The sequence below is a fragment of the Lagenorhynchus albirostris genome, chromosome 4 (assembly GCF_949774975.1).
Source record: "Lagenorhynchus albirostris chromosome 4, mLagAlb1.1, whole genome shotgun sequence".
NCBI lineage: Eukaryota > Metazoa > Chordata > Mammalia > Artiodactyla > Delphinidae > Lagenorhynchus > Lagenorhynchus albirostris.
Window position 1 is genome coordinate 62,396,152 of NC_083098.1, and position 22,955 is coordinate 62,419,106.

Genomic DNA, 22,955 nt, shown 5'->3' on the forward strand with positions numbered 1-22,955 from the left:
CTATAGAAAGTTCTCAGCAATTGGAAACCATTATTGCTGTGGTTGTAAATTTTTCTCATTCATTTGTTCAGTAATATGTATTGAATTCCTACTACATGCTAGGCACTGGAGCTATAGAGAAAGGGGTCTAGTCCCTGTGTTAAAGAAGATCATAGTCTAGTTAGGAAAATATACAGGGAAAGAGAAAATAATAATGATGTGAGATGAGAAATACATACAATGAACCACCAAAATTGACATTGGACCTAGATTTACTGATATGGAAAGATATCCATAAAATATTGTTAAATAAAAAATAGATAAAAACCCATTTTTATTACATATTCTATTATTTTTCCTCTAAGCAATGCTGAGCACCTGAAATACTTCAAGTACATGGTAGGTACTGGGAATACAGAGGTGAGTAAGACAGACATACATATGGAGTTCGTAAATTTGGTGGTGGGGAAACTGGTACTGAACACATAATTCCAAGTAGTATGCCTGCTATGAAGTAGATGTAAGAAATGCTATACCAGCTTTTCCAGAGCTAAAGTAGATTAGAAAATCACTTCTCTGAAAATGTAACTTCTAAAGTGAGATTTGAATGATAAATACAAGGTACTTCCATGAAGCACTGGAGTAAAAGTGTTCACAGCGGAGCGAATAGAATGACAAACTCTAAGGTGGACAGACCATGGTATGTATAAAAAGGTGAGAACTCCAATGTGGCATGAGGAGGAAGAGGTGGGGAGAGTGGCATATAGTAAATATGGAAAGGTAAGTAGTGACCAGATCTTTCCTGGCTTTACAGGTTATAGTAAGGGCATAAAATCTTTCCCTAAAGGCAATATGAAATTTTAAAAGACTATTAAGGAGAGGAAAGGTTTGAATAATCTATAGTTTAAAAAAGATAATTGCCCGCATTGTGGAAAGTAAGAAGGGGCACAAACACACATAGGGAGGAGGATATATAGCAAAATGTGTTCACTTGTGGGCACAAAGTGAATATCTGGGATAGTAACAGATTTGACTAATTTGATTCTCTTTAAACTGGTTTTCTATATTTTTTTGAAATTTTCACAGTGGATCAGTATCATTTTTTAATAATAAAAACAATAAAACATATATTAAAAATGCTAATACAACATAATAGGTGCTATAGCTAAGGAAAGTACAGATTAGGAAGGACATCTAATCTAGACTGATGGCGAACACCTACCTAGAAAAGGTGAAAGATGAATTAACTGCTGAGGGATGAGTAGTTCAGCCAGACTAAGAAAGGGAAAAGAGATCTTAATCAAAAGCAGAGCATTTATAAAGATATGTTGATTAAAGGGAAGGTAGATCAGAGTGCAAAGTATGCCATGACCAATGATGTGGCTGAAGAGGCAGGCAGGGGAAAGGCATTAGATATTATGCTAATAAATTTTAAATTTATTCTTCAAATGGTAAATAGTAATTGAAGAAATTTTAGCAAGAGAGTGACATGGTGAGATTGGCATTTGAGAATGATCATCCTAGTAAGAAGTGGGATAATGTACTTCATGAGAACAAGATCAGATATAGAAAGACCGATTCGGAGTTTGACTCATGTATTCAATAATAATAGTACCAAATGCCTCGTAGGTAATAACTATTAGATCAGGCATTGGAGAAACAGTGGTAAACAAGGGAGCTCCAAGGTGCAGAATGGCTCATCAAGAATGTTTCCTCTACTTCCAAGAAAGCAAGCTAATGACATTTTATAGTACATGCTCTTAACAAAAGATCATTCCCCCCCCCTTCTTTTAAAATAAGATATTTTATTATAGGTACTCTGTCTTTGGTGTGTTTTTATTTGCCCTTCTGAATCCACTGTCTATCCTTCACCGCTCTCTACCTTATTCTTATTCTTCTCTATGCCTTATTCTTATTCTACCTTTGTCCTGGGGGGCAGACCTGTTTAGACAACATTAATAGATTCTTACACCTTCTGACTTCCATTTAGTTTCAGCCAATAGGGAGGCATAGGAGCAGTAGATCAGGGACTTGGGAAAGGATGAGGTAAGGGTACTTACCTCCTGGCTCCCTCCCTGCAAGTCTGCCTTCTGTGTCCCTCAACTGAAGGTCACTGCTCATCTCAAGCCAAATCACTCTATGTGACTTTTTCTCTCCTTTGACTTCTGGCCTAGGAGCTACAGATTAGCTGCTACAAAACCTCGGGTTCCTACATTATACCTTATAATTCCCCCACATCCACACCTTAGAAAATAGTCTCTTTATAAACAATCCTCCCTGAAAATAATCTATTTAGTTGTGCCATCTATTTCTTCTTGGGACCCTGATTGAAGAAGAGTGAGTTCATTGTCTAATCCATGACCGATATTTTGAAACTTCACAGTAGAATCAGCTGTACTGAAGGATATTGTACAGAAAGCTTGGACTTGAAGAACACTGAGCTCAAAACATTGTATGAGGGAAGGTCTAAAAGAATGACTTTATGTAGTTTCCCAATGGGCAGGAGGTGGGTGTTTTTGGTGGCACATGAGTTACGCTTGGTGAAGACATTTTTAGAGGTATAAGCATGTCTCTGGATATGTGCTAAGCAATGGAAGAATAGATTGTAGTGAATATCCACTATGGTTCTATTTTATGCCAATAATTTTTCTTTTAATCTTATATTCATAAAATAATCTGGATTAGGACACTTGCTAATTCAGCAAGACTTTTATTAGAACAAAAGAGTATGATAGGACATAAATTTACCTTTCTGGGACTTCCCTGGTGGCACAGTGGTTGAGAATCCACCTGACAATGCAGGGGACAGGGGTTCGAGCCCTGGTCTGGGAAGATCCCACATGCCACAGAGCAACTAAGCCCGTGTGCCACAACTACTGAACCTGCACTCTAGAGCCCACAAGCCACAACTAGTGAGCTCATGCACTGCAACTACTGAAGCCTGCATGCCTAGAGCCCATGCTCCGCAACGAGAAGCCACTGCAATGAGAAGCCCACGCACCGCAATGAAGAGTAGCCCCAGCTCGCTGCAACTACAGAAAGCCCACGTGCAGCAATGAAGACCCAACACAGCCAAAAATAAATAAATAAATTTATAAAAAATAAGAAAAAAATACCTGCCTGTGCATGAAATCTAAAATGATACAAGTAATTGAGATTTTTTTTGTTTTGTTTTGTTTTGGCGGTATGTGGGCCTCCCACTGCTGTGGCCTCTCCCGTTGCAGAGCACAGGCTCTGGACATGCAGGCTCAGTGGCCATGGCTCATGGGCCCAGCCGCTCCGCGGCATGTGGGATCCTCCCGGACCGGGGCACAAACCCACGTCCCCTGTATCGGCAGGCAGACTCCCAACCGCTGCGCCACCAGGGAAGCCCAGTAATTGAGATTTTGACAACACTCACCTTAAATTAAGGCAAGTAACCAGGGAAGTAGCACAGATGCATTCAAATTTAGTAGAACACCAATATTTGCAATATTTATGGTTTAATCATGTTCTTTTTATCATGATATGGTATGTGATATGACAATTGAAGTGACTATTCATATTTAAACTATTGCCCCTTTTCACATTTTCTTCACCCATACTAGGAGTCCTTAATAATGAATAAGAATGTTAGGGTTAAAAGAGAAATTATTGTCTAGTCTCTTTAGATAATCCTAATCCTAATGTCGTAATACAATATCCTTTTTGAAAAGATTGCAACCAGTGAAAGAATAATTGGTTAACATGATATATCAAGCTTAAAAAACCCTAAATGGGACCTTCTTAATACCTGTCTTTCCCTACAATAAGCAGAGTTTCTTAAGAGGTCACTATTTTCTGACCCTTCTGAATGATGCATGAGTATACCAGGAAGACAGTCATAACAAATCTCTTGACACTGAGCCCTACCTTTTCCTGCAGCTCAGTGAGAAGGAACTTTGCATAGCATCCTATATGAGGTGGCAAAATTGTTCTAGTATTGGGTTATAGTAACCTTTTCCCTGATTAAGAGTGGAAAAGAAGACAGTACCATGTAAAACTTCCCATGGATTCATAAGAAAGAACTGCTAACTTGGTGTCAAATCTTGAACTTAGATACAATGGTTTTGAACATTGTTGCTATCTTATTATAGTGGTCATTCAATGGAGGGGTAGTCCTGCCTTCAGAAAGGGTACTGATATTTAGATCATGTCCTTAATGGATTCATTGATAAAGAACTTCATGCATTTGATAGTACAAGAAGATTGCAATTAAACTTTGGAGATGTTGGAAGGGTATAAGTGCACAATAGAATACTGTATGGGTATTCAAAATGATGTTGTAGAAATGAATTTGTTGACATGGGCAGATGTTCATGATATATATACTTAAGTAGACAAAAAGACTAAACTGAATGTATGAGTTAGGATAGTTTTGGCAGCAAGTAACAGAACATCCAACTCAAAATGAATTTAAAATGATGTATTTATTATTATAATTATTAGATGTGTTAATCCAATTGATCTAGTCCAGAGATAGGGAAGGCTTTACAGTTGGTTGATTCAGTAACCTAACAATGTTATCAAGGAAACCACGATAGGCAGAGCTTGTTTCTCTTTGCTCTATCACTCAAAATATCTGCTTTATCCTCCAGCTAGTTCCCCAAATAATTGTAAGATGGATTCCAGGTGCCATTTGGTATAACTACTTGATTCCTCATTAACACTCAGATGGAGAAGAAGAGAATGGCTATCACTTGCTGTAAAGACTGAAGAGGAACCTTTTTAGAAGTCTCTAGCAACCACCTCCTCATTTATCATTGGCTAGAATTGCATCATATTCAGATTTCTAAGCTCATAGTTGGCAAAGGGAATGTGACTCTCTTTAGACTAGTCAGGCTTACTCACTGAGCTAATATCAATTTCCCAAACCAGAGTATTGCCATTCAATGGAGTATAGGTGAAATGCATTTGGAGAGTCAAATACAGTTTTAAAAATATCTATCTAATGTCTATCTTTGAATAGAATAGAAAATTAATCCCACAGTATGATAGCATTGGGCAATGGAATTACATTTCTTTTACATGTTTTCCTTTTCCTTACCTGCATGTAATAGTCTTCTATAACTAAGTATGCATTGTTGTTGTCTCTTTAACCTTTTAGTATGGAAAATTTCAAGTCAATCCAAAAATAAATGAAATAGTATAATGAACCCTCAGGTATCCATCACCTAGCTTCAACAATTATCAACTTGTGACAAATCTTGTTTCATGCATTTTTTTGTAATAAGAAAAAAGTTGATTTTAGTTAAAAAGATGTTAGGATCTAGTCACCTACTTATTTTCTCTAATCCATAGAATTCACCTTTATGCAAATCAGTACGATTAAGCTAAGGATAGCCCAATATTGTTCTTACCAGGTGCTTGAGATACTTCTCAAATTGTGCCCAATGTATTTCTTTGAAAGTTTGGTTTTGCTCAGCTTCTTAGCCTGCCTATCCTTCTCAGAAATTTGTGCTGCAGTATCCCCAACATCAAGAGGAAAAGCACATGACTCTAGGAACTTGGTATCAAAATAAAGTGGCTCACTTGAAAGCACAGAGTTCTTTTGAAATTTCATTTTTACTTTTAAAATCCATGAAAATGTGCATTTTAGTCTATGTTTATTAGAAATAGAATGTTCTAAATTACTCACAGTTTAATAAATTTGATACTGTAGGGAGATGGTCCATGTTGGTCTTATGGCTTCCTGTCTTCCGAGGCACCCTGACAAATACCCCTGTGAACACAAGGTCCCCAGTTTGAGAGGCACAGCCTTTTGAGAGGCGCAGGCTTTTTTGCATTTCAGACCCTGATTCTTCCCTCTGACTTTGTTTCCTTGACTTTGAAACCCCATTCTTTTTAAGGACTTCGGAATTCAGTGTTCTTACTTTTCTCCACTGCAGACCTCCTCAGTTAGTGTACCCTACCCTAGGGACTAATCCTTGGTTGTCAGCCCTACTGACTCATCTTGACCAGGTCTGGCCCAGTATCCTGCAGGAAGATCTTGGACCCACAAAAACACAAGGTTGAAGATATGTGTTCATTTAACAGATCTTTATTGAGTGCCAACTATGTGTCTGGCACTTAGCTAGGCCTTGGGAATAGTGTAGTTAAAAGAAAAGACACAGTTCACTGTCATTAGGGACACAGGAATATACAGACAATTATAAAATGGGCTGAGAAGTGCACATAACATGAAGTATAGCATCCTATGAAGCTCAGAGCAGGGCTCCTTAAGGGGCTCAGGAATGTCTTCCAAGAATGTGATGCAGTATAACGAGAGGGAGACAAGGAAGGAGTAGCTTGGTGGTAATTTTCTCTATTTGAATGAAAACTTACTCTGGTTCAACCACACAGAATGGTTTCTTAGAAGTAAAGGGATAGTCAAAAGTGGCATTCAATATGGGAAATTGTTTCCAGGGTTGCTTATTACACTGATCCAGCAAGAAGGGACTAGCACAAAGACTTTGATTACTTACAGGGAGAAATTAGAAAAAAACAATTGTATTCCTTTCAGACTGAATTTTTTTTGTCAACATCTTACAAGTGTATTGTGTATTTTATTCAAGTCTCAGTACTATTTACTCGTGCTGTTTCTTCTTCCCAGAATGAATTTTTTTTATATCTTGGTGAAATCTTAATCACTGGTGAGTCTTTGGCCTTCTATAAAATCTCTGCCAAGCAGAATCAGTTGCTCCATTCTCTCTTTCTCCTTAACCCTTTGTTTCATAACACAGGTGGAGCTTCCATCCCTATCTGCCTCTCCTCCTATGCCTTCCTGCTTGCAAAAAGCAATTAATCATTCTACCTTCTAACCTCAGAACTCTGTATAGTATTTAAATATAATAAATGTTTTAAAGAAATACGTGTATTAAATGGATTAAAATTTAGTTTAATTTTCATAGTCAACTGATTATTTTGATTACTCTATCTTTAAGACTATACTCTCTCGGTATTCAAAAATTTTGTTTATTTTTTCTTTCTTGTTTCCCAACAAAAGAATGAGGTAGTGGTGGTGACGTTGGCATTTGTTCTGAAATCATCTTGATTAGGTGAATAAGATGTGAGACTGATTTCCCACTGAGTAATTCAGAAACAAACACACCCAAGCAATGGTGAACTCCTCTAAGGCGGAGATAGAGGGATAGGCCTTGTCCATGCAGTTAATCAGGGCTGCGGAATGGAGTCGAATGAGAAAACAAATGAAGAAAGGCCTGTGCCTACCCTTTCCATGCTCTTCTACAGATGTATAGTCCTGCACCTCAAGTTACTTAAGCAAAAGACTGTTCTATATTTGGACTTTTTCTTTTCCACTGTTAGCCCTCCTTTCTCTTCCATTTCAGGTATGTATCAGACACAAAAATGCTGTAGAGTGACTCTTGATAATGGATGTTCCCCCTTAAATCTTTTTTAGACAATGAAAAAATGGCATAGCAGTTCTGACAGCCTGTTCAGGTGTTCTATTTTTAATAATTTGTATCTTATACTTCCACATATTCCACACAGAGGGCAGATCTCATTATCACTTGTGTATTTTGTTATAACTTTATTAGGCCCAAACAGAGCCACTAATGCGTAGGAAAACATATTACTGTAATAAATTAAGATTTGGGATGGTGACAGGAAGTTGTGGCTTTCAGAGACCAAAATAGCCTTGTTTGTGATCTTAGAGAAAAACCAAGAGTTGTTCACTTAGGGCCAGTTTTAAACAAGCAGAACATCGTATTTTACAACAATATTTCTGGTAATTTTGCAAATGCTTTTGAGTGATCCTGCTGTACTAGGCACTGTGCTAGATGCTTTGCAGAATAAAAGATGAATAAAATAAAGTTATTTCCTTAAAAGAGACTGCAGTATCAGTTAACCTTTCCCTTCACTGTAATCAAAATCATTTGTAACTTCCAAACAGAGACATATGTGCCAAACACAACCTGCTAGAACTTGTTTAAACAGCTATTCTAGGTTCCACAGTTCAAGTTCAATTAATTTAGCATCACTTAACCTCATTTAATTTGGACACTTCTAGTATTAGAAAATATCTTCTATACTATCATCCATCAAATTATTAATATTGTTAAATATCTACTCCTATCTCTTTTTTAGAATGAGGCTTACAAAAAACTATAGGTAAATTTTAAAAAGAAACCAACTAAGACTTTGTATCTTTGGATGTTGAATAGTGAACTCCTCCTCTAAGGCAATTTAGATAATTTACATGTATATGTATATGTGTATATATATATATATATATATATATTCTCCTTATGATTAGATTTATAGATTCAAAAATGGCAATACTTTTGATCTTGAATTTAATGACTTATCAAACATAATTTAAAGGTGGAAAACCACCAATCTAGAAGGTAAAAGTGCACTATTAAATTATGGTAGTTAACTCAGCCTATAAACTAGAACTAGACTCATTTGGCTCAAATCCAAGATTAGACACCAGTGTGTCACCTAGGTTAAGTTACATAAGTCCTGTCAACACAACCAAAAATAAACAAGTGGGACTACATCAAGCTAAAAAACTTTTGTACAGCAGAAGAAACAATCAACAGAGTTAAAAAACATGAGAGAAAATATTTTCAAACCATTTATCTGATACAGGGTTAACCTTCAAAATACATAAGGAACTCCTACAACTCAAAAGCAAAAATACTAGTAACCTGATTATAAAAATGGGCTAAGTATTTGATACACATTTCTCTAAAGACATACAAATGGCCAACAGATATACAAGATAAAAACATCACTAATCATCAGGGAAAAGCAAATCAAAACCACAATGAGATATTACCTCACACCTGCCTGGATGGCTATTACAAGAGAAAAAGACATTGGTTAGAATGTGAGGAAATTGGACCTCTGTGCACTGTTGTGAGAATGCAAAATGTTACAGCTGCTATGTAGAAAAGTATGAGGTTCCTCAAAACATTAAAAATAAAACTACCATATGACCCAGCAATCCCATTTCTGGGTATTTATTCAAAAGAATTAAAATCAGGGTCCCAAAGAGATATCAGCACTCTCATATTCATTGCAGCACTATTCACAGTAACCAAGATGTGGAAACAACCTAAGTGTCCATAGTCAGATGAATGGGCAAAGAAAAAGTGGTATATAAATACAACTGAATACTATTCACCCTTGAAAAAGAAGGAAATTCTGAAATGTGTGACAGCATGAGTGAACCTTAAGGACATGATGCTAAGTGAAATAATTCAGTCACGGAAAGACAAATACTTTATTATTCTAATTATATGAGGAATCTAAAATAGTCAAATTCATAGAATCAAAGAGAATAGTGCTTTCCAGGGGCTGGGGGAGATAAGAAGTTACTAATCAATGAGCATAAAGTTTCAGTTAAACAGATGAATAGTCTCTAGAGATGTGCTGTACAATATTGTACCTATAGTAAACAATAATGTATTAGATATTTAAAAATTTATTAAAAGGTAAGATCTCACATTAAGTGTTCTTATCATAATAAAATACAATTTCAAAAAATTACATAAATCTTTGTATCTCAGTACCCTTGTCTGCAAAATGGAGATGGTAATAATGCCTATTTTATAGGGTTGTTGTGAAGATTAAATCAATGAATGTGTGAAGTCCTTAGAAGAGGCTATGGCACAGGTAAGCACTCCATAAGTGTTACCTGTTACTATTTTTACTTGAGTGTGTGGGCCTGCTCCCTAATTATACCAGTAGTCTCCCACTGTGACACAAAGTGGCTTTGTGTCACTTAGGTGGCTTCCATGTCCTGGCTATTGGAAATAGAGCTGCAATGAACATTGTGGTACATGACTCTTTTTGAATTATGCTTTTCTCAGGGTATATGCCCAGTAGTGGGATTGCTGGATTGTATGGCAGTTCTATTTTTAGTTTCTTAAGGAGCCTCCATACTGTTCTCCATAGTGGCCGTATCAATTTACATTCCCACCAACAGTGCAAGAGGGTTCCCTTTTCTCCACACTCTCTCCATCATTTATTGTTTGTAGATTTTTTTTGATGATGGCCATTCTGATTAGTGTGAGGTGATACCCCATTGTAGTTTTGATTTGCATTTCTCTAATGATAAGTGATGTTGAGCATCTTTTCATGTGTTTCTTGGAAATCTGTATATCTTGTTTGGAGAAATGTCTATTTAGATTTCTGCCCATTTTTGGATTGGGTTGTTTGTTTTTTTGATATTGAGCTGCATGAGCTGCTTGTATATTTTGGAGATTAATCCTTTGTCAGTTGCTTCATTTGCAAATATTTTCTCCCATTTTGAGGGTTTCTTTTCATCTTTTTTATGGTTTCCTTTCTTGTGCAAAAGCTTTTAAGTTTTATTAGGTCCGATTTGTCTCTAGGAGGTGGGTCAAAAAGGATCTTGCTGTGATTTATATCATAGAGTGCTTTGCCTATGTTTTCCTCTGAGTTTTATAGTGTCTGGACTTACATTTAGGTCTTTAATCCATTTTGGGTTTATTTTTGTATATGATGTTAGGAAGTGTTCTAATTTCATTCTTTTACATGTAGCTGTCCAGTTTTCCCAGCACCACTTATTGAAGGGGCTGTCTTTTCTCTATTGTATACTCTTGCCTCCTTTATCAAAGATATGTGCGTGGGTTTATCTCTGGGCTTTCTATCCTGTACCATTGATCTATATTTCTGTTTCTATGCCAGTACCATACTGTCTTGATTACTGTAGCTTTGTAGTATAGTCTGAAGTCTGGGAGCCTGATTCCTCTATCTCCGTTTTTCTTTCTCAGGATTGCTTTGGCTATTCAGGGTCTTTTGTGTTTCCATACAAATTTTGAAATATTTTGTTCCAGTTCTGTGAAAAATGCCATTGGTAGCTTGATAGGGATTGCATTGAATCTGTAGATTGCTTTGGGTAGTATAGTCATTTTTACAATGTTGATTCTTCCAATCCAAAAACATGGTATAGCTCTCCATCTGTTTGCATCATCTTTAATTTCTTTCATCAGTGTGTTAAAGTTTTCTGCATACTGGTCTTTTGTCTCCTTAGGTAGGTTCATTCCTTGGTATTTTATTCTTTTTGTTGCAATGGTAAATGGGAGTGTTTCCTTAATTTCTTTTTCAGATTCTTCATCATTAGTGTATAGGAATGCAAGAGATTTCTGTGGATTAATTTTGTATGCTGCTACTCTACCAAATACATTGATTAGCTCTAGTAGTTTTCTGGTAGCATCCTTAGGATTCTCTATGTATAGTATCATGTCATCTGCAAACAGTGACAGTTTTACTTCTTCTTTTCCAATTTGGATTCCTTTTATTTCTTTTTCTTCTCTGATTGCTGTGGCTAAAACTTCCTAAACTATGTTGCATAAGAGTGGTGAGAGTGGGCAACCTTGTCTTGTTCCTGATCTTAGAGGAAATGGTTTCAGTTTTTCACTATTGAGAATGATGTTGGCTGTGGGTTTGTTATATATGGCCTTTATTATGTTGAGTTAGGTTCTCTCTGTGCCCATTTTCTAGAGGGTTTTTTAAATAATAAATGGGTGTTGAATTTTGTCAAAACCTTTCTCTGCATCTATTGAGATTATCAGATGGTTTTTATCCTTCAATTTGTTAACATGGTGTATCACATTGATTGATTTGCATATATTGAAGAATCCTTGCATTCCTGAGATAAACCCCACTTGATCATGGTGTATGATCCTTTTAATGTGCTCCTGGATTCTGTTTGCTAGTATTTTGTTGAGGATTTGTGCATCTATGTTCATCAGAGATATTGGCCTGTAGTTTTCTTTTTTTGTGACATGTTTGTCTGGTTTTGGTATCGGGGATGGTGGCCTCGTAGAATGAGTTTTGGAGTGTTCCTCCCTCTGCTATATTTTGGAAGAGTTTGAGAAGAATAGGTGTTAGTTTGTCTCTAAATGTTTGATAGAATTCACCTGTGAAGCCATCTGATCCTGGGCTTTTGTTTATTTGAAGATTTTTAATCACAGTTTCAATTTCAGTGCTTGTGATTGCTCTGTTTATATTTTCTGGTTCTTCCTAGGTCAGTCTTGGAAGTTGTGGTTTTCTAAGAATTTGTCCATTTCTTCCAGGTTGTCCATTTTATTGGCTTATACTTGCTTGTAGTAATTTCTCATTATCCTTTGTATTTCTGCAGTGTAAGTTGTTACTTCTCCTTTTTCATTTCTAATTCTGTTGATTTGAGTCTTCTCCCGTTTTCTCTTAGGCTAAAATTAGTCTGGCTAATTTTATCTTCTCAAAGAACCAGCTTTTAGTTTTATTGATCTTTGCTATTGTTTCTTTCATTTCTTTTTTCATTTCTTTCTGATCTGATCTTTATGATTTATTTCCTTCTGCTAACTTTGGGGTTTTTTTGGTCTTCTTTCTCTACTTGCTTTAGGTGTAAGGTTAAGTTGTTTATTTGAGATTTTTCTTGTTTCTTGAGGTAGGATTGTATTGCTATAAACTTCCCTCTTAGAACTGCATTTGCTGCATTCCATAGGTTTTGGATCATCGTGTTTTTGTTGTCATTTGTTTTTAGGTATTTTTTGATTTCCTCTTTGATTTCTTCAGGGATCTCTTGGTTATTTAGTAGCCTGTTGTTTACCCTCCATTTTTTTTTATTTCTTACAGTTTTTTTTCCTGTAATTGATATCTAGTCTCATAGCATTGGTGTCGGAAAAGACTCTTGATATGATTTCAATTTTCTTAATTTACCAAGGCTTGATCTGTGACCCAAGATATGCTCTATCCTGGAGAATGTTCCATGAACAGTTGAGAAGAAAGTGTATTCTGTTGGTTTTGGATGGAATGTCCTATAAATATCAATTAAGTCCATCTTGTTTAATGTATCATTTAAAGCTTGTGTTTCCTTATTTATTTTCATTTTGGATGATCTGTCCACTGGTGAAAGTGGGGTGTTAAAATCCCCTACTATGATTGTGTTACTGTCGATTTCCCCTTTTATGGCTGTTAGCATTTGTCTTATGTATTGAGGTGCTCTTATGTTGGGTGCATATATATTTATAATTGTTATATCTTCTTCTTGGATTGATCCCTTGATCATTATGTAGTGTCCTTTTTGTCTCTTTTAATAGTCTTTATTTTAAAGTCTATTTTATGTGATATGAGAATTGCTACTCCAGCTTTCTTTTGATTTCCATTTGCATGGAATATCTTTTTCCATCCCCTCACTTTTAGTCTGTATATGTCCCTAGGTCTGAAGTGGGTCTCTTGTAGACAGCATATGTACGCTGTTGTTTTTGTATCCATTCAGCCAGTCTATGTCTTTTGGTTGGAGCATTTAATTATTCATATATATGTTCCTATTACCATTTTCTTAATTGTTTTGGGCTTGTTATTGTAGGTCTTTTCCTTCTCTTGTGTTTCCTGTCTAGAGAAATTCCTTTAGCATTTGTTGTAAAGCTGGTTTGGTGGTGCTGAATTCTCTTAGCTTTTGCTTATCTGTAAAGGTTTTAATTTCTCTGTCAAATCTGAATGAAATCCTTGTTGGGTAGAGTAATCTTGGTTGTAGCTTTTTCCTTTTCATCACTTTAAATATGCCCTGCCACTCCCTTCTGGCTTGCAGAGTTTCTGCTGAAAGATCAGCTGTTAACCTTATGGGGATTCCCTTGTGTGTTATTTGTTGCTTTTCCCTTGTTGCTTTCAATATTTTTTCTTTGTATTTAATTTTTGATAGTTTGGTTAATATGTGCCTTGGCATGTTTCTCTTTGGGTTTATTCTGTATGGTACTCTCTGTGCTTCCTGAACTTGATTATTTCCTTTCCCATATTAGGGAAGTTTTCAACTATAATCTCTTCAAATATCTTCTCAGACCCTTTCTTTTTCTCTTCTTCCTCTGGTACCCCTATAATTCGAATGTTGGTGCGTTTAATGTTGTACCAGAGGTCTCTGAGACTGTGCTCAATTCTTTTCATTCTTTTTTCTTTTTTCTGCTCCCTGGCAGTTATTTCCACCATTTTATCTTCCAGGTCACTTACCTGTTCTTGTGCCTCAGTTATTCTGTTATTGATTCCTTCTAGAATATTTTTAATTTCAGCAATTGTGTTGTTCATCACTGTTTGTTTGCTCTTTAGTTCTTCTAGATCCATGTTAAATGTTTCTTGTATTTTCTCCATTCTTTTTCTGAGATTTTGGATCATCTCTACTATCATTACTCCAAATTCTTTTTCAGGTAGTTTGCCTATTTCGTCTTCATTTATTTGGTCTTATATGTTTTTACCTTGCTCCTTCACCTGTAACAAATTTTTTTGTCCTTTCATTTTTTTTTTTAACGGGTGGTGCTGTATTCCTGTCTTACTGGTTGTTTGGCCTGAGACGTCCACCACTGGAGTTTGTAGGCAGTTGGATAGAGCTGGGTCTTGGTGTTGAGATGAGGACCTCCAGGAGGTCCAGTTGATATTTCCTGGGATCTGAGGTTCTCTGTTAGTCCAGCAGTTTGGACTCAGACTCTCACCACAGGAGCTCAAGCCTGACCTCCAGCCTGGGAACCAAGATCCCACAAGCCAGTCACTGGAGGCTCCTCCCATCCCCTTAAGTGTCCATGGTCCCCTACCGGTGCCTGGTAGGTGCCCTAGTTGTCCAACAAGTATTTGAGTGCTTATGTTTCAGGTGCTCTGTAGGTCCTAGGGATAGAGTCAAAGAGAACAAGATAAAGATTTCAGCTTAAGGGCTTTCATTCTAATGAAGGAAATTGACAATAAAAGAGAAACAAACACATGTATAAATAATTTTAACAATTAATAAGTACTTTGAAGAAAAGGCAGGCTAATGGGATGAAGAGTGATGGGGGGATATTAATGGGACAGACTGTTTCAGATGGAATGGTCAGAACTTTTTTACGGAGATGATATTTGAGCATAGATATGAGTAAAGTGAGAGAGTAAGTGCTAGGAAAATCAATGAGAAGAAAATTCTAGAAAGTGGGAACAGCAAGTATAAAGGCCATGAGGCAGATCTGAATTCAGGTGTTCAAGAGCAAACAGAAGGCCCATGTGGTGGTAAAGTGAAGTGACATCTATATTTGGAAATGAGGTAGGAGTAGGCAAATAATTTTGGATTAATAGATATATTCAATGAATCAACAAAAATGATGGAGCATTTTGATAAAAAATACCTCAAGAAGTATAAAATATTATAGAAATTAGGGGACATACTAGATATATTTGTAAACAAGATTTTACATTGTTGAGTAGGACTTTTTCTGTTGCTTATAATTGAAAAGAAGAGCTAAGTAATACCCTTCGTATGAAAACCTCCGAAGAGATGCCAAAAATTGGGGTCAGTCACTGCCCTCCACCAAGGGTAGGCACACTGTGAGGTAAAATAACCTGCTGTCCTAACAAAAACCAGCACTCAACTCCTCATATGTATAAGGAGAAAACTAGGGAGAAGAGTGGTAAGAGCCAGTAACTCCTGAAGATCACAGACCTCAGAGGAAAAGGTTTCTCCTCTTCCCAAGGGAAGAAGAGAGATTATTCTCTTCTCTTCCTGAAGCCAAATTATGGCTGCCCATTGGGAGAATCATGTGTAAAGAATGTTTGTGTGTGTCTGCAAGAAGCAAGAGAGGTCCACCTGGAGCTGCTATGGTAGAGCCCTGTTGTGAAATTCTTCTTGGGGAAGTTAAGCATTTGCCATCTGATGTTTAAGCACCACCTGTGAACCAAAGACAGCTGCTCACTTCTAGTCTTCAGATTTTTGAAGAGGAGGAGCTCACTGCATTAGCTCACATTAACAGGGAAGTAAGGGACTGGAGTTTGTTCCTGAGAGGGAATACATAGCCCCCTCTATCCCATGCTGGTGTTCTGTGGCTCTTGGAGGGTTCAGAAGATGATGTCAGTGGTTACCTTGACTATATTTGAAGCAGCACAGAGGAAAGGAAAGGGGCAGGATAGCTGCTCAGTGAAGCGAGGGAGTCAGGAGCAGAACCAGTGTCAAAGCCCAAAGTGGACATGGTTACTTTTCCCTGAGGGATTCCTCAGTGATTGGGAGGCTCAGATAAAGCTGAACACCATCCAAAGAAAACCAAGCACATCATCAGCAAAGAATTCTCAATAACAAATCTATTAGCAATAGACATAACTGGATTGAACCAGAGAAAGACGAGGGACACTTTCCCACACCGACACATAGCTGATTATGTAAAATCTCTACTATCCTATCTCCTCTGTCTGACCCCAAGCTAGAAGAAATAAGCGCTGAGGAGGAGGAGCCAGACCTCCTTCCAACTTCTCTACTTCAAGCAGCCAGTGTCATAGTTTATGCTTGCGTTAAGGGGAAAAGGAGGTGATCGTATTTATATCAGATTCACTATTGAAGTTTTACACTAGACAAAGGTTTAAAATTAGACTATAATTAATAGAAAATGATTGTATGTACCAAGATTTCTTTAAGGAATATGAAAAGGAGATTTGGCACATCACGGATAGAAGCTTTTATTGGAATAAATATTAACCTATGGTGCATTTATGCACCTATTGAGATACATTATAGAATCCAGCAAACTATGAGACATAATAATACAAACTACACAGGAGCTAATAAGGAGTCAAAGTGCACTAATCTAAAATAATAATCTCATGGGGTTTTATGTTATTTAAAAGTAAATTTTCCTCCAGCTCCTCAGTTTTGATAAAGTATCGATATTGTCAATTGCCTCTTTGGTGTAACAAAGTTAATTAATCTTCCCTCAATCAGCAATGCATAATCCTAATTCTCCAGGCCTTTGTCAAGGATATGAACTCAGAATCTCCTTTTCTGTTCTTATAAAGGTCTTCTGAGAGAAGTGATATTTAGGAATGTTCATCTAAGGAACATAGCATCCCTAGTTAAGGTAATTCAAGTTCTACCTTTGGATCAAGCTAGACCAAAAAGTTTTTTTCTTTTCTATAATGAGAATTATCTAAGTTTCTGTTGTTATCCTTACTGCCAGGAAGTTCAAAGCCAAATTGCCAGCTCTATCAAAGCAAGTATAAACAATATAGAGAGATAGTATATTTGCATTTGTAGTTTTTCTTGAATTTGATCCTTATTTTATCAATATATTTATACATCTTGGGGTGTCTATTTGTAAAGAGGTAGAGTGTAGATAAACACATTTAATTCATATCTCAGGAAGAGTCTGTTCAGAAGACTGAAAGGTGATCCCTCAACATGAAATTCATAAATCTTTTTTTTGTGTGGGCTATCAAATACAAGGAATACATTTATTTATTTGATAAAGAAAACATGAGAAAAGTGGGTTGGAATGGGCTCAGACTTATTCTCAACTCACCACTGGAGTCTTGGTGTCTGTGCCAACAGTTCAGGAATCAGCAGGCTACCTGGAGATGGTTTATAACAAGAAGTACAAAACCCAAGGCTCTTCTCCAACACCCCTCTGGTCAGTGGAGAAAGCCTGCAGTGAGGCAAGAGGGGAAGTTGTGCCATTCTTCTCACCTCTCTATCACCATTTCATCTTCTGCTTGCTAACCTTGATGTAACTTGAGAGCTGTCCTTGCTTCGGCTGTGCAGTCCAGAAGCAAGAACTTCATCTGGGAATCTTTTCGTGTTATGCACAGTGGTTCCCCCCAGGACAATCCTCACTCCGGGAGTGGTGCGGTTCAGGTTATAAACTGTTAGAGCCTCTTCATAGGTGGCTCCTCCAATTATAAACACAATGATATCCTGATGTCTGTCTCTGAGTGTGCTGGGGCCTAGATAAGGATACAGGTTTTCCTTAAGCTTTCCTTTGATGAGATGGTCCAGGTTCTCATGTAAGAAAGGCTGATGCTGAGCATATACATTTTCTACTCCCTTCAATCCTTTGAGGAAATGTTTGGTAATAGCCACAGCGTCTTTGGGGCTGAAGAGGTCACTTCCTCTGACCCGTTTACCACCATATTCAACAACTGTAGACACAAGCTTTCGATACTTCTCAGAAACACCTTTATTCCTAAGGTCCATCATAATCCTGGTAGGCTATTGCTGCTGTGTCGCTCATAATGTAGAGGATAAAGCATCACCAGGCTGCACGCATCAAACTCTGTTACTTTGGGGTTCTGCAGGAGCCTCTTTACATTCTGGAGAGCACTAGAATGGTCATTTTGACAGGCCAGTTCTTGCTCAACGTCCAAAACCTCCAGCAGATTCCACTCACTGACCAACTGAGACAGCTCTCCAACCACTGTCATGTGCTTTGATACAGTCCCAGACATCTTCTTGAATTGTGGGTAATTCTCAACAAAGGCCTTCATGTCTGCTATTGATTCTAGTTTTTGCTGTTCTTTTGGTTTCTTCTTCTGAAAGTCTTCCATGAGATTCTTTATGTTGCAACCAATCTCAGCAAAGTTCAGGTACATATTGTTAGTGTAGAATTCATCATTTTCAGCAGATAGGACCACCTCTCTCATGTCTTTACTGATCCCTGGCACTCTGGAAAGATCAATCCGATTGTTGTTTATGCCCAGTAGTTCATGGACCATGGCCTGATATGTCCACTGGTTTAGCAATGGGGTGATGGCATCATTGCAGCAATCTAAAATAAGTAGCAAGGGAGGAACCTCAGTCTGCCGGAATTCAAACAGTTCATATTCTTTAGTTATCATTTGCTTAACATTCTGCAAGTCTCTTTGCTGCCTCTGATGAAAGCTGGTAATGAATCATGGGACATTTCTTCAGAGATAAAAGGAGAGCTGTCAGTCCTTGAGTTGCTCTGGATAGTTGGACTGGATCCCAATTTCGACCCTGGCAGCAACCCAGAATATTGAGGGAAAACAAATGTGGATTCACAGCAATGTAATCACCATAAAATTCCTGAACCTCAGCCACAACTTCCTGTTCATCAGGTTCAGCTAATGACTTCACATTACTCTTGCTGATCACATTACTGAAATAAATAAAATATATACTGTATTTGGGTCTTCAGAGCTCCTGAATCAGATAATCCACACTCTCCTGCTAGTGTGGGATGGTCTCCTGCAGAGGCAGAGGGTGGCTATGGCTCACCATGGGGGCAAGGACACTGGCAGCCTGATAAATCTTAAAAATGTTTTTTTAAAGACTAATTAAAAAAAATGTTTTAAAATTAAAATGGGTCCAAAAATGTTATCCTCATTCACTCACTAGTTTAACGACTAGTCTATATTGTATACCCAATACATTAAACAATAAAGATTGTTTTAGCATTGTTATTGTCTTTTAATTGTAAAAACCATATCTCTGGTTTTTGCTATATGTATCACTATGTATTGTAAAGCTTAGCAGATCCTCATGTCAATGGCCAGGAAAACTATCCCTAGCATAGGAGATAGTTATAGCAGGTGCAAAACATCTTATAGAGGACTTTGTTTTTCATTTCATAAAACTTTATTTGATTAAAAATTTGCCTTTTCTGTGTACACTGGAATGCTTTATTCCCTATGCATTTTACAGAGTTACAGTCTCTCATTTTAAATATTACCCCAAAAGTAATTTCAGAAAAAAAAAAGGTTTTTTGAAACTAAACTTGACTTTTAAATAATCATATGGACAAACAACTCTCAAACAAAATTGGGTTAATAATATTTCTTGCCTGCTTAACTACATGACAGATTTCTTGTCCCAGTCCCCTTTCTCAAAAGAAACATCATGTGGAAACTAAGCTAGAGAAAAGATTCTTCCCTAAGGCAGTTAAGGGAAAGGGAAGGGCCAGAAATTTCTTTGGCAAACAATTATATGCATAGCCATTTGTGTGTAACTGTTTTGCTTCAAGTACAGTACACTCTTTGGAGGGAAGGCGAGATGTTGTTCAGAGTGGGAGTGGTACTCTCCAACCAGCTGAAGTGCAGGAAGTTATCTACAGCCTCTTCCTCATGCTTGTGGCTGCATCCTGGAATCAACTCTGCCAACCCTATGAGTGCAATACCAGGTTAAAAGCCAATGCTAGTTTGGCTGAGATGGTCTCTTCCACTGCAAAACAATGGATAAGATGGGACTGAGAAACAACCACTACATGATGACATTCAATAAAAAAGGTTTAGGGGAGATAAAAAAAGGATTTCAAAGACAGGGACAGATAGGCTGGTGAAAAACAAATCACATTTTTGCTAAGAAAATTAGATAAAGGAGAGTGACAGAATGGTGATAGCTTGTTCTTCAGAGGAGCTCTGCATGATCTCTTTTTGCTGAAATAGAGGCCAAAGGTTAATTAATTATATTAATGCTCTTTGTTTTCTCAGCTTAAACAAACTAAGGTGCATGGGTACCTTCAAAACAATACATGATAGGAGGAAATGGATCCACAAATGACAAAATAGCTATGTTTACTCTGATAACTAGCTCATTCACTAGTTTAACATTGGTCTGTTGTTATGTACAACCCAATAAACTGGCCAATGAAAGGATCGCTTTAGCATTACAGAGACATAATCTAGGTATAACTTTGAGGGTTTCCGTAAATTAATCAGATTACTATCCTTAAGCATCCATGCATTGATATTATCAGGCATAAAAGAACTTGGTTCAAGCCAGGGGACTTGAACCACCCATGACTAGCCACACTGGCACTATACCTCTTTAGCATACTCATCCTTGTGGCCATCAGATGCTTCATTGCTATGACATTGCTAAATATGTAAAGAACTATGGGATGGTTTGTTGGCTGGTAAAAATGCCTGTGGTCTAGTTGCTATTTTACTAGTTATGCAATGTGACATATCTACTATAGGTTTCTAAGAGACTTGAATCCACAAATATATTCCTCCTGACTCTGCTTCCACATTGCACAGAAGGACACAGGTAAGACAGATTGTCGTATCTCAGAAACAAAGAGGTGGATAACTCTGAATACATTTTCTTCACACCATAGCTTAGGGCAAAGGATTGCAGAATAAAATTTATGATTTCAGAAAAACAGTATAAAGAAAATAAATATTTGAATGAAAGACAAATTTTTGCTCTAAGATACTATTTTTCCCTCTTAGAGATCAATTAATTTAAAACTGATTGGCTCTAAGAATGACTTTTTTTTTAATTTTGAATTTTGTTTTATTTTTTTTTATACAGCAGGTTCTTATTAGTCATCAATTTTATACACATCAGTGTATGCTTGTCAATCCCAATCACCCAATTCAGCACCATCATTCCCACCCCCCCATGGCTTTCCCCCCTTGGTGTTCATACATTTGTTCTCTACACCTGTGTCTCAACCTCTGCCCTGCAAACCGGTTCATTTGTACCATTTTTCTAGATTCCACATACATGCGTTAATATATGATATTTGTTTTTCTCTTTCTGACTTACTTCACTCTGTATGACAGTCTCTAGATCCATTCATTTCTCAAAAAATGACTCAATTTCATTCCTTTTTATGGCTGAGTAATATTCCATTGTATATATGTACCACATCTTCTTTATCCATTCGTCTGTCAATGGGCATTTAGGTTGCTTCCATGACCTGGTTATTGTAAATAGTGCTGCAATGAACATTGGGGTGCATGTGTCTTTTAGAATTATGGTTTTCTCTGGATATATGCCCAGTAGTGGCATTGCTGGATTATATGGTAATTCTATTTTTAGTTTTTTAAGGAACCTCCATACTGTTCTCCATAGTGGCTGTATCAATTTACATTCCCAACAGTGCAAGAGGGTTCCCTTTTCTCCACACCCTCTCCAGCATTTGTTGTTTGCAGATTTTCTGATGATGCCCATTCCAACTGGTGTGAGGTGATACCTCATTGTAGGTTTGATTTGCATGTCTCTGATAATTAGTGATGTTGAACAGCTTTTCATGTGTTTCTTGGCCATCTGTATGTCTTCTTTGGAGAAATGTCTATTTAGGTCTTCTGCCCATTTTTGGATTGGGTTGTTTGTTTCTTTAATATTGAGCTCCATGAGCTGTTTATATATTTTGGAGATTAATCTTTTGTCTGTTGATTCATTTGCAAATATTTTCTCCCATTCTGAGGGTTGTCTTTTCGTCTTGTTTATGGTTTCCTTTGCTGTGCAAAAGCTTTGAAGTTTCATTAGGTCCCATTTGTTTATTTTTGTTTTTATTTCCATTACTCTAGGAGGTGGATGAAAAAAGATCTTGCTGTGATTTATGTCAAAGAGTGTTCTTTCTATGTTTTCCTCTAAGAGTTTTATAGTGTCCGGTCTTACATTTAGGTCTCGAGTCCATTTTGAGCTTATTTTTGTGTATGGTGTTAGGGAGTGTTCTAATTTCTAAGAATGACTATTAAAGACATACCTTGAGTGCATGAAAAGCTCCATTCAGTGGATAATTTTGTATCATGTTTCATTCCTCCTTCTTTCCCTGTTATTCTTCAAATTTCTATTAAAAGGTAAGTAATATCATGAAATTTGATGATACACACTGTTAATACTCTTTGCGTAGGGTGAATGAAGGCCTTTTATATAGGAAGGAAATAGTTATGGTTGTATTTTGACCGACATCCACTCATCCTCTATTTACGTATCCTTTGTCTCTGGTTTTCTATAATTTCTAGCTTATATTCATAGGGTTTTTAAAAAATTCATGAAAGCCCTCTCATTTTTTTTTCATTTACACGTTCAGGTATACATAAACTTAAGTAACTAGACCATATGAAGGATTTATTTGAGTTTGGAGTCTGGATTTTGGTAAAGAGAAAGAGTCATGGGGTTCTGTTAAAATGAGTCTGACAAGTCTTGGCCCAAAGTCACTCTGAGGAAGAATATGTCTTCCTTTGAAAGCAAGAGTATAATCAATATTTTCATAAAATATTAATATGAAGTAGAATATAGTATGTCAAGCCAGTATTAACATTTCATTAATGAGGATTTCATTTTTTAAAGGCTATATAACAAGAACAGATTAATCTCATAACCTGAAAGTTTTTACTTCATTATTGTTTCTTTATTTCTGGCTAAATTGTACTTTCAAGTGAGTAGACAGAAACATGATACTATATATTAAGTAACTTCAAGTAAATATCCATGCTATTCTTCAGTGTTAAGTGATCTCTTGGCTAATAAAAAAGGT

The 22,955-nt window shown here is 36.9% G+C and overlaps 1 protein-coding gene across 1 annotated transcript; it reads right to left on the bottom strand.

Moving 5' to 3' along the window:
• Window positions 1–17,216: 17,216 nt before the first annotated feature.
• LOC132519317 (vacuolar protein sorting-associated protein 45-like) lies at window positions 17,217–18,582 on the bottom strand. Its single transcript, XM_060147256.1, is given in 3 exon segments — window positions 17,217–17,298; window positions 17,414–17,925; window positions 17,928–18,582. Coding segments are annotated over 2 exon segments (1,131 nt in total). The 5' UTR covers window positions 18,562–18,582; the 3' UTR covers window positions 17,217–17,298; window positions 17,414–17,428.
• Window positions 18,583–22,955: the final 4,373 nt, after the last annotated feature.